This window comes from Caenorhabditis briggsae, assembly GCF_000004555.2.
Source record: "Caenorhabditis briggsae complete genome, chrX, whole genome shotgun sequence".
NCBI lineage: Eukaryota > Metazoa > Nematoda > Chromadorea > Rhabditida > Rhabditidae > Caenorhabditis > Caenorhabditis briggsae.
This window is the reverse complement of record NC_013491.2, coordinates 13,967,246-13,982,058: the sequence shown is the minus strand read 5'-3', so window position 1 is coordinate 13,982,058 and position 14,813 is coordinate 13,967,246. Positions and strand designations below refer to the sequence as shown.

At 37.2% G+C, this 14,813-nt stretch overlaps 5 protein-coding genes across 5 annotated transcripts; 3 read left to right on the top strand and 2 right to left on the bottom strand.

The window, feature by feature from the left end:
* Positions 1-267: 267 nt before the first annotated feature.
* CBG16920 lies at positions 268-2,864 on the top strand (the record flags this gene model as incomplete). Its single annotated transcript, XM_002645143.2, has 7 exons — positions 268-375; positions 789-876; positions 1,744-1,923; positions 2,062-2,294; positions 2,340-2,447; positions 2,495-2,587; positions 2,649-2,864. 7 exons carry the CDS (start codon positions 268-270, stop codon positions 2,862-2,864), a joined length of 1,026 nt encoding a protein of 341 aa, XP_002645189.2.
* A 2,469-nt stretch (positions 2,865-5,333) lies between these two features.
* Positions 5,334-8,542, top strand: Cbr-scav-4 (the record flags this gene model as incomplete). The annotated part of the gene is made up of 12 exons (XM_002645142.1): positions 5,334-5,461; positions 5,963-6,124; positions 6,619-6,694; positions 6,741-6,823; positions 7,009-7,087; positions 7,189-7,257; positions 7,307-7,365; positions 7,411-7,566; positions 7,610-7,739; positions 7,793-8,107; positions 8,154-8,227; positions 8,278-8,542. The coding sequence occupies 12 exons, from the start codon at positions 5,334-5,336 to the stop codon at positions 8,540-8,542; spliced, it is 1,596 nt and encodes a 531-aa protein (XP_002645188.1).
* A 301-nt stretch (positions 8,543-8,843) lies between these two features.
* CBG27853 lies at positions 8,844-10,052 on the bottom strand (the record flags this gene model as incomplete). The annotated part of the gene is made up of 5 exons (XM_045240064.1): positions 8,844-8,971; positions 9,275-9,350; positions 9,396-9,479; positions 9,531-9,650; positions 9,984-10,052. 5 exons carry the CDS (start codon positions 10,050-10,052, stop codon positions 8,844-8,846), a joined length of 477 nt encoding a protein of 158 aa, XP_045099924.1.
* Positions 10,053-10,383: 331 nt separating this feature from the next.
* CBG16918 lies at positions 10,384-12,075 on the bottom strand (the record flags this gene model as incomplete). Its single annotated transcript, XM_002645141.2, has 5 exons — positions 10,384-10,424; positions 11,501-11,613; positions 11,660-11,744; positions 11,855-11,963; positions 12,040-12,075. 5 exons carry the CDS (start codon positions 12,073-12,075, stop codon positions 10,384-10,386), a joined length of 384 nt encoding a protein of 127 aa, XP_002645187.2.
* A 300-nt stretch (positions 12,076-12,375) lies between these two features.
* Positions 12,376-13,526, top strand: CBG27852 (the record flags this gene model as incomplete). The annotated part of the gene is made up of 4 exons (XM_045240063.1): positions 12,376-12,435; positions 12,483-12,662; positions 12,710-12,788; positions 13,447-13,526. The coding sequence occupies 4 exons, from the start codon at positions 12,376-12,378 to the stop codon at positions 13,524-13,526; spliced, it is 399 nt and encodes a 132-aa protein (XP_045099923.1).
* Between the last annotated feature and the right edge of the window lie 1,287 nt (positions 13,527-14,813).

Sequence of the window (14,813 nt, the reverse complement as noted above, 5' to 3'; positions counted from 1 at the left end):
GGGCATCAAAAAAGAATGAGCCCCCCACACCAAAAACTTTGGTGATGCCGCCTGCCCCCAAGTGAATTCTCGGCGAATATTTATCTCTTTGCCGACACCCCCTTTTCTTCCGTTTCCTCTATTGGGACCATCTCATTTTTCAAATCGCCACTCCTCCCCCTGCCGCGCAACCTTCCCAAAGCTTGTTGCCATTTTCTGATTTTTGAGTTTCCTACTATATTATTATTTCCTGAGATGAGTTTTTCAAAAGAAGAAGAAAAAGACGCGATGCCGTTTGATCGTATCACTGGAAGAGTTCGTGGCTCGGTCAATATGATTGATATTGAGAGAAATGTGGAATGGGTGGAAGTTAGTGGAAGATGGAGTCGTATGTCGGTAAGTAAAGAAAAAACTTACATTATCTCTCTTCCAATTTCCACATCATCATAAGCAATAGACGATTTCGCAGGGTTGATACTCTGAAAACCTATAATTACTAGTCTGCATTTTCAGTTAAAAAACCTACAGCTCGCATCCATGATAATAGCTGTCGGCTAACATAGTTGAATATTGAGATTTGACTCTTCGAGTTGACAGTGTCTGAGTGTCGAAGTTTCGGGAAATAGAAAACGTAGCGCCTTGCTTCTTCTTCTCTGGTGTTCATCATTCCACGTGTTTCAGGCCTAAAAATGGCAGGAAAAGGAGAGGAAGAGTGGAGAATCAGTACAAAAAAGATAAAGCAAACAAATATGTTTGTTCAGTGTCGTGCTCATTACAAATTCATAACATGGAAAAATGATTGATTGCAGGTGATGGGAACTTCGTTGAGTTCTGAAGTGTTGGCAGTTGAGAATCAGGGAGAGAAGGATGACAGGATCATCATTTTCATGATTCCAGGTTGGAAATCGAAAAAAGTGTTGTTTTGAACTGCAATGATTTTGTTTATGCAACATGATATGTTTTTATGTAGATCGTGTTCTGGCAGAGATGGACGGTGGGGAATGAATAATCATGATTTGTCATTTTTCATCCTAATCTGTACTGTTTCAAAAACATTCCGCAAATATTCTGAGAGAAGCCCACCTTATACATTCTACGTTGAGCTCAATAACCTCGGTTCCTTCAGAAGATATCAAAAATTCGTCAACTGAAAATGATTTAATTCTTTTTTCAACATGTTATCAGATGACAAATTTCTGATATCCTTTGTAGGTAACGAGATAATTGTGTTTAAAAGGAACGTACAGTACCGGTCCATAGAATATAAAAAATGTGTTTTTCAGTTGGTTTGGACCATTTTCATGAGTGCAGTTCGGCTGTCAAGTTTCCGATCACCTTCAAAATTAGGGGGGGGGGCGTAAACAAACCTACACTGACGGACATATTTTCATAATTTTTGAAAATTCCTAGTGTTTCAGTTATTTTCGGATTTCTGAAAAACATCTGCTTTTTAAGTTTTTAGCACAAAAACAAGTCATAATGACTCCTGAAATTTGTAAAAAAAACCGTCAATAAACTTGTGAATGCGCTTTTCTATATATCTTCTCTGACCGGTACTGTATGTAAAGGCTTCAAAATCCTTTCTCAAAATATGAAATTTCAAATTATCAAGTTTCTATTTATGGAACACTTCTTTTGAAAACATGCATCCCATGATCCGTTCTGATGGTCTTGTCATGTCATGCACTTTCATCCATCAATCATGTTTGCCTTCTCCTTTTTCTGTGTTTTGTTCTTCTGGTCTCATAAAATTCATTTTTTCAGGAAATCCTGGTAATGATGGTTTCTACACGGACTTTGGCAGGCGCCTGATCCGTAATCTAATTGCTCGTGAAGAACGTCTTGGTCACAGACGTGTCAACTTCCTATTTTACACATTGTCCCATTTGAACCATGTTCTTCTTCCACCAGCGCTCCGTTGTTCCAACACCCACAAAGTCAACGGTACGTTGACAATTTTTCTTTTTAGAATAGACCCAAGGGAAAAAGTGATGCTTGGTGTTGGACCTTAAGGAGGCGACTTCGAACCCACCCTCATCAAAAAGAAAACTCAAAGTAACGAACCATGAGATGACGTTGCAGAGAGATTCAGTCTGGGTGACCAAGTGCAGCACAAATTGGATTTTGTTAAGGAGTACCTTCCAAGAGGAAACAGAGTCTTTATGTTTGGACATGGCGCCGGAGCTTACATGTTGTTGAGCATTCTACCGTATATCAAAGATGATTTCAACTTGAGAAAAGCGGTTTGCTTGTTCCCAACCATTGAGAGAATGACCGAGTCGCCACATGGGATACGGTTGAAGAAGGTGGTGTCGGTAATAAACAAACTTGTGGAAAACTATAGAAAATTCAAAATTTAGACTCTTCGACAGAACGATTGGCTTGCTCGTACTCTTTCTTTTTGGGTTGATCTTATGCCAGAATCTCTCAAACGTCGTATAATCTCAATGAAGCTAACTTCTGATCAGGTATAAAGCAGTTATTGTTTAAAATTTCAAACATTTAAAGTTTCCAGACCTCTCCCGAACTTGTTGATTCAATTTCTGAACTTCTTCACATGCATGTCTTCCGCAACATAGTACACCTCTGCAATGATGAGCTCGATAAGGTGTGACAACTTTATTCCACCTAATCTCATCATCGGCTCCTATAATGTTCTTAACTTTCAGATTGGCACTTTGGATGAGACTCTGCTGTTTCACAGAAATCTCATATACTTCTACTATGGAAAAAACGACGGATGGTGTCCAATTGAGCAAGGAGAGCGAATGAGCGAACGGTTGACACGTGGACATGTTGTTCTGGAGAAAGATAATGTGGAACACTCCTTTGTGTTCAGAGATGCTGCAACAATGGCTGAAAAGGTCATGCAGTTCATTGTTTGAAAATTTTTCCTAACCTCAATCGCTCATCTTTCTCCCTTCTGCTTTTATGCTTTAATTTTTTTCTCTTCTGAACAATAAAAATGCAAGTATCTGTACAATTGCTCGACGGCAACTACTCACGTTGCAACTTATTAACCGTTATCAATAATCATTGACCGACACGCAAACCTCAATGGAAACATTTGACAGAGATGGAGCTGAAAATTTAGGAATGTCTAGTTTAGTATGCTGGTCGGAAAGACAAAATGTTTGCATCCTGTTTCAAGAAAGTTGTCTTTTACAAAAGCAGTCTAGTTTGTTTCCAACAATTTTGCGGATTATATACAGAAAATTGGATGTTTGAAGATAAAATATATATAGAATATAAAAATTGCACCGACATATTTTTGAATTTGTCTTTCTTCAAAAAGAGATTCCAACAATAGAAACATTGTGTTTTAGAAACGGAAGACACTTGTTACATTGCATACCATAAATCTTATGATTGAACGCTGAACTCACTTTGAGCTGAATTATCTCGTTTTACTAAAGCGGTATCGAATTATTTCAACAGAAAAATGTTTTTCAAATTATCACAAACAATTTTATAGTTTTCAAAATGTTTATATCTTCAACATAATTGAATATAATTGAGTAGTATGGCGGTTTATAAGAGCTTTTTTTGCATATACAGCCTGGGTTTCTATCTGCTAGTTTTTATCCATATTAGATTTGTTCCATTTTTACAGTAACCGTCTCTTGGAAATCAGGACGTTACATGTTTCATTTCCAATGTATGCGTCTCTGAAAGATTATTGTTGTCACTCTTAACATGACTTGCGATATTCTCGTAAAACTTTTGATATTAAGAACATTTTTCTTTAGTACTTATCAAATGTGCGCTTCTGAAATACAATGTAGCGTTATGATAACTATGCAGTTCAACCACACGCGTGATAACCATTTTGTTATCATCACCGAGAAGCATGATATAGAAGCGGGAATAATTCAAAGATTGACGAATCTTTTATTCCCTGCATAGGTCAGATTGTTGTAAGCTGAACAGAGTTAACGTGGTCAAGAACTCCAAAGGAAAATTAACTCCGAGAATGAACCTGTAAGTCAGAAATCCCTTTCAGACTTCGTTGTTACATTTGAAGATCATATGTGGATTCCATCCTTTTGTTCATGATTCAATTTGTCGAAATTGCTGAAATATTCTTTTTTACATTTCAATCAAACATCGAAAATTGAGAACAGTGACAAATACGAATTTTCCACCACTTGCTTGCCGAAAGTATAGTCTTGGATACTCTGGTCACGGAAAACACAAACATGGTACACATTCACTTGGTTTTAAATTGGTTGGCAATTCATTTACTGAAACTGGAAATTTTGAATGCGAAGACAACAGGAAAAAGAAAAGTTATTAAAATGGGAAATTTGAGAATGTTTTAGGTCTATCAAAAACTAATCAGACAAATGGATCAAATAATACAGTAGAAACTATTGAAATAATGCACGAATGAAACATGTGAACATCTTGAAACCTGGACTGATAAGTGCTGCAATGGGATTATCGTCTAATTTTTAACTTATGTGTTACCTCCAGGAATAAAGACATTGTCACCTTGATAGTATGTCTGGAGAGCACTAATAGAATCACAAATCACCGTTTTTTTTTTGTCAGTAAGGACGTATTCATTGAGAAAAAGTTTATTTTCATCGCTTTCGTAGTTCGGGTGCTCTGGGTCTATCAAATATAGATTACAGGCACTATATCGAAATTCAATTCCGCATGATAAAGGGATGTTTCATACAAATCAGTTCAATTTCAAGTCTTTTGGTTATGTTCGAATGTTGCAGCTAACCAGGCATACTACGTTCGCAAATTGTATTAATCAAATTGTTTGCATACAAACCCAGGTAATATATATATATATGGAACTATCTTCAATGTTTTTCAACTCGCAACAGCAATATTTAATTTGTTTGGAGCTACTTTGATTGGTTATCCATTTTTTTTATTGACCTGAATTTCTTCATTTTTGATTTCTGACCGAGCAAAGTTTTTGGTCTAAAGAACATCTTGGTTCTCAAAAACATGATAAAAACTTTTATGGTGCCAAAGAGAACTATTCCAGGAGTGTTGTCTTATCGCCATGAGTTTTCCTCCATTTATTGCAACAACAATTCTGCCAAAACGTGGTTGACACCCGTTGCCAACATCGCTATCAAAATCTGAAATACATAAAACAGTGTGTAAAACAAGGGTCGTGACTGATATTGCCATCAAGCAGTTTCAATTGGACAATTTTTGATTGGAAACCGAATGAAAAAGAGCAGGAGGAGGTGGAGAGGGAGGAAAAAGCAAAATTGTGTGCCAGAGAGGTTGGTCTCTGTAAAGGGAAAAATGATAAGCGTCGGAGTGCAGACTGACGGATTGGCGGTATTGGTGGTGTGCTTACTGAAGGCGACTACTGGTACAAGATGAGGTTATTTGTGACAATTATTCTAGCCGCCGTTATTCTCTTAGTTTTTGCTCTAGGTATATTTTTATTAATTCCTTTCCCTATTGCTATCTTTCAATCTATCGTCGATTCTCAAGTTTACCTTCAGTAAGTTTTCCTAGTATTTTGAATTCAACTGTTTGATGAAAATCACCTACGAATTAAAAGCTAAAAAGCAGGAGTTTTAAAAATGACTGGAAATTTTTCGAACAGGGATGACATACCGTAAACCTGAAATAGGAGAACCCACTAGCTGTCAACTTTGAGTCATTTTCTGGTTTCCCGTCGGATAAAGCATGAATTAATTAACTGACAGAATGTTTATCATAATATTGTAAACATTTTGTCAGTTGAGTTTATTTTGATATTTCTCACAGAAACGGAGATAACAACGGTAAAATACGCCCTTTTTTTGTGGGCCCCTTCTATTACAAGTGTCACGGTTCTTCTATTTGATATTTGAGAAAGATTTTAAAAATTGCTAACGGTCAAAACATTTATGAAAAAGTTGTTTGCCAGTTAATCATTATCATGTAGACCTCACGGGGACCAAAATAAATTGAATCAAACTTTGACGTTACCGCGGGCATTTATGACATCTTTTTTCAGAAAAAAATCCGACGGCCAATACCCCACGGGTACATTCTACTGGTCAAAAATCCCAGCCACTCAAATATGGACATTCCATCTTTTTAATGTCACTAATCCCGATGAGGTCTTATATAATGGCGCCACTCCTGCCATGCTCGAAATCGGACCATATACCTACGCGTAAGTTGGATTGATTGACGCGTTCTTTGACGTTAATTTCTTCCTGATTTCTGTTCTTTTGCTGTAAATTTGTAATGTGATAAGCATAATAGCGGTGCCTAACCATTATTGATGAAAAACTAGAATTTGTGCTGTGATAAAAGTCAAAATAGTGTTGAAGGGAAAGAGATTGAGAAAGCTGTAAAATAGCAATAAATGTTTTTCATTGCAACTGAAATGATATTTATATGAGATTTGATGAGTTTAAAGCGCAAAAGTTTGTGGAACATCGGAAAATCAAACGACATTCTGTTCTTACACATTTTGATCTCTGAATTAAGCAATAAACTCTCATTTCTTTCTTATCGTTACTATTTCGTGTTTTTTGTACCTCTAATATTCAAACCATAACTCAAAAATGTGTGTTTCATGCGACTAATACAAACACACTGACGAAATTCCAAACTGATTTCGAGAACTACTAATGCTTTTAAACTATTTTTTGATTTTTTCAGCGAAACGGAATTCAAAGACTATATTGAGTTCCGGAACAATGATAAAGAAATTTACTACATGAATAATAAGACATGGGTAAGGATTCGAATATTTTGGCGTGATCAGTGAGGTGTAATTCCAGGTTTTCGACCCAACTCGCTCTTGTGATACTTGCTACCAAAATGATAGTGTTCAATTTGGAAACACCGCCTATATGGTAAGACTGTAATTTTGAAGACAATTCATAATGCGGGAAAACTTTTAGAGTACTGTTTTCATGCAACTTTATAACCCTGCTGGACCTGTTGTTGGACTTGGTATGGATATCCTAGCTATGTTGCTTGGCGAACAACCAATAAGGTAAATTTCTTTTAAAGCTCATACATAAATCACTGTTTCCTTATTTTTAGAACAGTATCAGCTGCCGGAACTCTTTTCGACGGCTACAATGACCCCTTTATCACTTTGATTAACAGTCCGCTTACCAAGGTACACCCTTCTAAACTGTTCCAGTTTCTTTGAAAAAGGAACAAAAATCGTGGCATGATAAAAAGATTACAAAACAAACCATAAGACTAAGATGATTATAGAATCTGCTGGCGATATTAGGAAACCCCATTCAACTTCCTCAAGTTCCAATGGGTGGCTTCTTCCCACAGGTATTTTGGTAATTAATTTCTGACTGAAACAATATTTTTGTTTTTTTAGTACAGTCACACCTCCGATGGAAACTATACAATCAGAACTGGAAAAGACAACACTGACTAGTATGTTTGAAACTGAAGAGACAAACAGAATTAAGTTGTTTTCAGCACCGGGCAAATAACATCATGGAATGGAATGACACATTTGCCATGGTGGAAGGATGAAAAAATTGCTGACGTTCGGGGATCGTGTGACGGAACTATTCAGAAGCCGGGAATTCAGAAAAAAGACTCTGTCGTTCAGTTCCAATCGTTTTTGTGCAGGTATTTTCAAACGAACCATCTCAATTCAGCTTTATATGTTTAGAAAATATAATCTTCACTACCACGAGAGCAAAACAGTAAACTCCATTCCAACTTATGGATTCAAAGTTGAAGATGATTCATATGACGCCATCAAGATGCCTGGATATCGCTACGGTAATGTTGAAAAAGTGGTAAGTTTCCTTGCGTTATAATTTATGATCAGCAACTATAAATAAATGTTTAGAATTATTTCCCAAACTGGCCATGCGGTCCAAACCACACAAGAACTGATAACGGAAACTGCGCTCAAATTGATTGCAACCAATACGACAACTTTTGTAACACATGTTGTGATGGTGCACATGTCAATGGAACCTATATCATGCCACAGGGAATGGTACCAGCACAATGTATCCCGGGACAAAACATTCCATTGCCATTCGGAGCGATTCTGTCGGCACCCCACTTTTATGGAGCACCGCAAGAGGTGACAAACGCAATGATTGGAATTAGGCCAATTCCGGAGAAACACAATCCAGGGACCTTCTATATCAACCCGGTATGAATCCATAGAAAGAAAATTAAGAGATATTAAAGCATTTTAGACAACCGGAAGTACTATTGGGGGAACATTCCGAATGATGTTGTCAATTCCAGTGTTCAAATCGTTATCTTGGACGTAAGATATCAAAGACAAGATTCTAAAAACTGAAAAATGCTATATTATAGAACCATGTCAAATGTCCCCAATGCTCTCCTACCTGCATTTGCTCTGGAAATTGGAGTAGTGATGAAAGATTATGCTGTCAATTACATTTACTTTAACACCGTAACCGTTCCAAATATCATTCTCGGTGTGGGAATTGGTCTCACAGCTGTTTCACTGATAGCTGTGCTCATATGGGGCTTTTGTTATTTCCGTACGAAACGAAATCAGAAGCCATTTGTCTTACAGCAACACAGAACCGAGCCAACATGGAGTCTAGCTGAATGATAATAGTTCAATATTATTATTTATTCTATTTTGTAAATTTCGGTATCGTTTTCTCAAAATGCATAAATAAACCACACTAGTATATACAAAATGCTATGAGACTATCGTTGATTGTGACGAAAAACAATTGAATGTGACATGGATTAAAGCAAAATAAAACAGTAGTTCGATGTACATAAATGCTCGTAAAGTACAAAGCGTATGAACAGGAGAAGATGAGTTACAAAATACTCGTGAATATGTGAAAGTTTGGTGTAGAAAGTTCGGTTTTAATGGTAGAAAAAGTATTAATACAATGGGATCAACGTCGGAGGTAGTTGTATGCAATATGAAGAACGGCTCCAATCAACATCAACAGAAGACCCTTTTCTCTTCGCTTTTGTGCTACAATTTGGCTTTCCAGTACTCCAAGTCGGTTCACCAGGCCAACTGAAAACGAAAATTTGATATCGAAATTAAATTCGATTTACCTGAAAAACGTTCAAGTTTCAAATCTAGGTTTATGTTCAAACAATTTTTTTACGAAACAGCTCGGCTAGTTTGAGCCGGCCGCGGATTTCACAATTTTTCTTCTTGTTCAGCCGGCCATGGCACAACCTTGTCTGCCAGGAATTTGAGCTAATCATGCCCAACTCGCATTAAAAATTCCAGATGAGAAAGTTCTGATGAGCAAGAAATTCCAGATGAGCAAGTTCTCATTTCCTTTTTTGTTGAATATATTTTGCCACTCACCCATTCGTTTCTGCATCAACTTGACTTCTTCGTATGGATTCGCTACATTTGATGATTCTAGTGATGGCGGAACCACCTGAAAAATCCAATTTTATCCATGAATCATCTAAAACAAACTCACCATTTTTTGATTATTGTTGTGATTCATTAAATCTTCAGAAAGGTCGAACACGTTGAGATGGTTTGGAACTTCCATTCGTAGAGACTGCAATTTTAGAACCTTTTGAATTTTTTGCAGAACAAAAGTAGTACTCACAGCTGATCGAAACACTCTTCGCTCTTCTGGAACAAATGTCGAATTTCCATTAATTGTGATGTGCTCCGGAACACTCATTTTTTCTAAAACTGCTTTTCTGGTCGACTCGAATTTATTCATCTGAAATATTTTAACTTGACTTGATAAATATGGTTTACCAAAGAATATCTATATTTTAGATCAGTCCTCAGTTTGAAAGTTTCGGTCTCGTTTTTAACCGAAGACCCATCTATGTAGTTTGATTAGTATGACTTTCCTACAGACAAGAACTCCACCATACGTATGCAACAAAAGATTCATAAACAAATAACTACTAAAGAATGTTTCGCAACATCTCTCTTCTATATCCCTCAAGAGGAAAACGCAATGCATTTTTCATATTACTACGTCTCGTCTCTTGGGGGGATGCCAAGACATGCATTCCCGTCTTTATGTAACAAAAATGTCGCTCACCAGCCTATTGAAAGGGTCAATCTGCATGAGGTCGGCACCTGTCACCGACAGATGGTCCGGTACTTGCATCATCCACACTGGAAATCTAAAAATTGATTGAGTTAGGGGAAAAAAGAAGAAGAAGAACAGCGATACAAAAAGATAGTAATTGATCGGACCTTGAACCGAGAGGAACGTGATAAAGGGAAAAAAACAGAGATAACAACGGTTTCATTACAATCTTCTACTACTATGTACCCGGTTGAGACGGATAGAAGGTTATGGGAGAGAAGAAAAAGAGGAAGAAGGGAAGTTAATTATTTTCTAGTAACAAAAAACGAGATATCAATCAGCAGAAAAACAAACTAATATTAATGGAAAAAAACATTGGGTACTTGTTGCCATGGAGTCGTTGTCGAGCTCATTTCCCCGTTTGTTTCTCTTCTGGTGTAGAGTCGTTGGCTGAAATTCGTATTGTGGAGTATTCCAGTTCAATCTCAAGTTTTTTTAAAAACTTTTCCACAATTCATCGGAGGGAACAACAACTTGGGGGTCAAACAGGTTACAAAAAAGCGATATGTGTACAAATTCCACAATTTGCCGGTACAGAACTCGAATTATTTGTGATTTTCACCCGAAATTATGGGGTTCGTAACCCTAAATCGGTTTGTACCCTAATGATTGTTATTCCCATCGAGTTTTTCCCCAATTTTTTATATTTCAAACCGTTAGTTTGAAAGAAAAATCAAGTTATTTTCAAGTGAATGCATTTCCATTCACCGAATGGACCAATAGTTCAAACAATAGATGAACTTCTTTTGCTCTTATGATTTCTTGAGTAACTTTTCTCAGTTTAATTTTGATCCATATAGTTCATTGACGTCGCGTGTGAAACTCTGAAAGTTCTCATACTAGCCTACTTTCATCTTTCGCTTGGTTGATCACCTGACTTTTCTAATTTTCGCATAGGCATTTCTCTCGTTTAGTTAGTTCTAACAGAACTTCATTGTTACTCTCTTGGCTATCACTGTACATTAGCGGTAAAAGATATACAAAACAGGATTTTCGAATTGCTTCTCGGTCATTTAGACCATATTTAGGTGTCTGGAGCTCGGTTGACGAATTTCCGCTCACTTTGGAAACTTTGGAGGGCGAAAAACAGACCTATAGTGAAAATGTTTCATTTACGTTATTTTTGAGTATTCCTGCGTCTTCAGCTATTTGCCGATTCCTGAGGGACACGTTTCTCTCACGTTTTTAATACAAAATTAGGCCAGAAAGAGGTGTTTTTCAGAAATTAAAAGTTATCTGGATAACTAGAAATTCTCAAAAATTATTTTAATGTGAAGTTTCTAATCTAGGTTGGTTTACACCTTTCAAACTTTCAAACTGATTGGAATCTCGGCAGCCGAGCTCCAGACTCCTAAAAATGCCGGAAATCAACGGAAAATACCTTTCCGTGAATCTTATTGACCGTTATTGTGTCCTTTTGACGCGATTTTCGACTTTTCTTCGAATTTGCAACATTAAAAACTCACTCTTGAAACACTGAGTTCTCATCGCGCACTCCATAAACGCCATTAATTGTTCGCCGCACGCGCCGTTTTCCATTTCCTCATCACTTGACGTCTTCTGACACGAAATCGCTTCTCTGAAAACCAAATTATTTTCTCATTTTGTGTTTTGGTTTTGTGTACCTGAACTCATATCCACATGGGCTTGCAACCAAATGACTGACGCAGTGACACTCAAAGTTTACGGAGCCATCGGGGTTTTCAGGGCCTGTAAATCGTAAATGCTCATGAAAATCGTAAATTCTCATGAATCCTCAGCAAGGAAATAGCACTGCACCTCTATGAACAAGATTTTTGATCAGAAAATAAAACACTAACCTGGATTGTAGCTTGGATAAACATCATTTGGGTCAGTGTTTGCCAACTTTCGGCAATACGGATCATTGATATCGTCCCAGAATTCTTCTTTTCCCATCACATATTTTTGCTGAAAGAATTTACTAATGTTTTTCAACTTAGTTACTAAAGTTATTGCGATTTATAAAGCGTTAAATTCAACTTACATCATTACTTCCGCCAGTCGTGGTGCTTTCGGTCATCTGAAAGATAATTAATTAATGAATAATGAAAAATTGAAGTAAAAATGAGCATAAAGGACATTTTTAACAGTTTCTATATCTTTTCGCTGAAAATACAGCAGAAACGTTTTGAAAAACACAATTTTCTCTGAGCGTCAACAACAAATCTCGTAAATCGACACATGCCGCGGCGAGAGAGTGAGAGACGGCTGAGACCTGCTAAACAATGCGCGGGTAGCGGAGCATCGTTTGAGAGCTTTATGCTGTGAGGGTCCCCTCCATCTCTATCGATTCTTTGAGGTGAGCAGAAGTTTCGGAAAGATGTACATGCCGGAGCATATATCTGGAACCGGAGATCCGATTTCGTTGGCTGGAATCGAGGTAAGGAATTTTCAGAGCAAAAAATAAGCGAATTTTTCTTTTTTCAGTCGTTTTCGCTCTCCGGTAACAGCTCAGCGTACGAGAATCGTGTTGTAGAAGCAGGACATGACCATTTCTTCGTTAGTATCAATGAAAACATTTTACGCAAAACGAGGAATTTTCAGTATCAAATCCCGGAAGAAGCTGTTGGATCCATTGATTACATGCAAATCATGGAGAAATATCAAGTAATGGAGGCAAATGTCTTTGAAAAATAAGACGATATTCATTTCAGCAGTTTGTCGCCAATCCCGATGACGATTATATTGAAGTTGACCCGGTTCGTCAGTTAAAGAAAGTTGGAAGTCAACTAAGTGAGTAAACATTGAAACAGGTTTCTAGACCCGTTTCCGGCCAATAAAATATACAAAAACTTGCTTATTGATCACTTTCGACCATTTTCAGGAGTCTGGAGCTCGGCTCTCAAATCTCCGGTCACTAAAAAAATTTGGGAGGGTATAAAATAGACCTTTAATGAAAATTGTGCATTCGCAGAATTTTTCTACTATTTCTAATTTTTTAGCTATTTGGCGATTTCTCAAGAACACTTATTTTTTGCTGATTTTTGAACCGAAAACTTTAAAACAGGTGCCTTTCAGAAACCGGCAAATAGCTGAAAATTTGTGAAGGCAAAGTTTGTAATCTAGATCTGTTTTACATACTCCAAAATTTTCAAAGTGATCGGATACTTGTCTGCCGAACTCCGGAATTCCAAAAATGCCAAAAATCAACTGAAAATCACGTTTTCGTATTTCTTATTTGCCGGTACTAAATGTTTTATAATATTGGAATAACCGAGATCTTTAGAAATATCATTTTTTATAAAATATTGAAAGTCAATGCGAAAAGTTGGTTCAGGCGTATTTACTTTAGATGTTTGAAACTCTCGTGACGCTATTAGTTAAACAGAACAGTGTTCCTTATCTCTCTCACCAGAGCACCGTCCCTCACCAATATACTTTTCCATTTCAGAAGAAATCAGCCTCACCTTGAACCATCTCATGGAGGAGAACGAGAGACGAGACCGTCGCGAGCATGTTCGTAACGTTTAATTGTTTGAAGAAATACCGACATTTGTGTACGAAGTAGAACGTTGGTGTTTAAACTGACCGGGCATGTGGATCTTCGGAAAACACATGGCAATGAGAATGACGAACAATAGTATTGTTTTCCCTACTGTTGTTTTCGAAAACGTGTTTTCAATCGAAAAGTTATGACTTTGAGGATCTGGGAAAACGGAGTACGACGAGGATTCTCTCAAATAACACATCATGAAGAATTACCTGGGAAAATATTCATTATAAATTCTGAAAATTTTACGTGCACAACACAGATGCACAGTTTGAACATGTAATTAACACGCACTTTTCTTACAGTACCGGTTAAGAAGATATACAAAAGCGTGTTTTCAGTTGATTTCGATCATTTTCAGGGGTTTGAAGCTCCGCTGTCAAGTGTTCAATCACTTTGAAAAATTTTGAGAGTGTGAACCAAACCGAGATCGAAACATTTGCTTTCACAGGATTTTTAAAAAATTCCTAGTTTTTCAGTTATTTGCTGGTTTTTAAAGAACACCTGATTTTTTCACATTTCAGTATAAAAACACAAAAACCGAAACGTTCTTCAAGAATCGGTAAACAGCTGAAAAAATAGGATTTTCAAAAATTCGGTAAATGAAACGCTTTCAATCTAGGTCTGTTTCAAACCTTCAACATTTTTCAAAGTAATCGGACACTGGACATCCGAGCTCTAGACTCCAGAAATTGGTCAAAATTAACTGGAAAACACGTTTTCGTTTATCTTATTGACCGGTACTGTATTTAGAATATTGTAGGATTCCTGAACACAAAAAACAGGATACAACTACACGTAGTCTTTCATGTATCTTTACCCAACATTCACCGGTTATCTTTCCAAACCCCACACATCACAATACGTTCGTCTATTACACACACAGAAGAGTATCTTAGTCTATGGGTCGTCGCAACACACTGTGTGTGTGTGTCTGCCCTGACCCTCATAATGAGTGCACTCTCTGTGCAAGACGACCGACCTATCCTCATAGGTCCCGATGCGTTTATCGATTTTCTTCATTTTCCCCTCTTTGCAGTTCATGTGGGCTGGTCTCGCTGGTCTCACCGTCGTCGCGTTTGTTGCTTTGATTCGAAAATGATGAAACTCTTCAATTTTTGTGCCATAAAGACCGCAAAATCTCAACTTTATCCCGTCTATCCTTTCAGTGGTCACTGAAGTTGATACTCAAAAACTTTTTCTTTTCCGGCTAGTCGTTTCTTTGCTTTAAATGTACAACCGATGTTTTAAAATGAATCTCTCTGTCT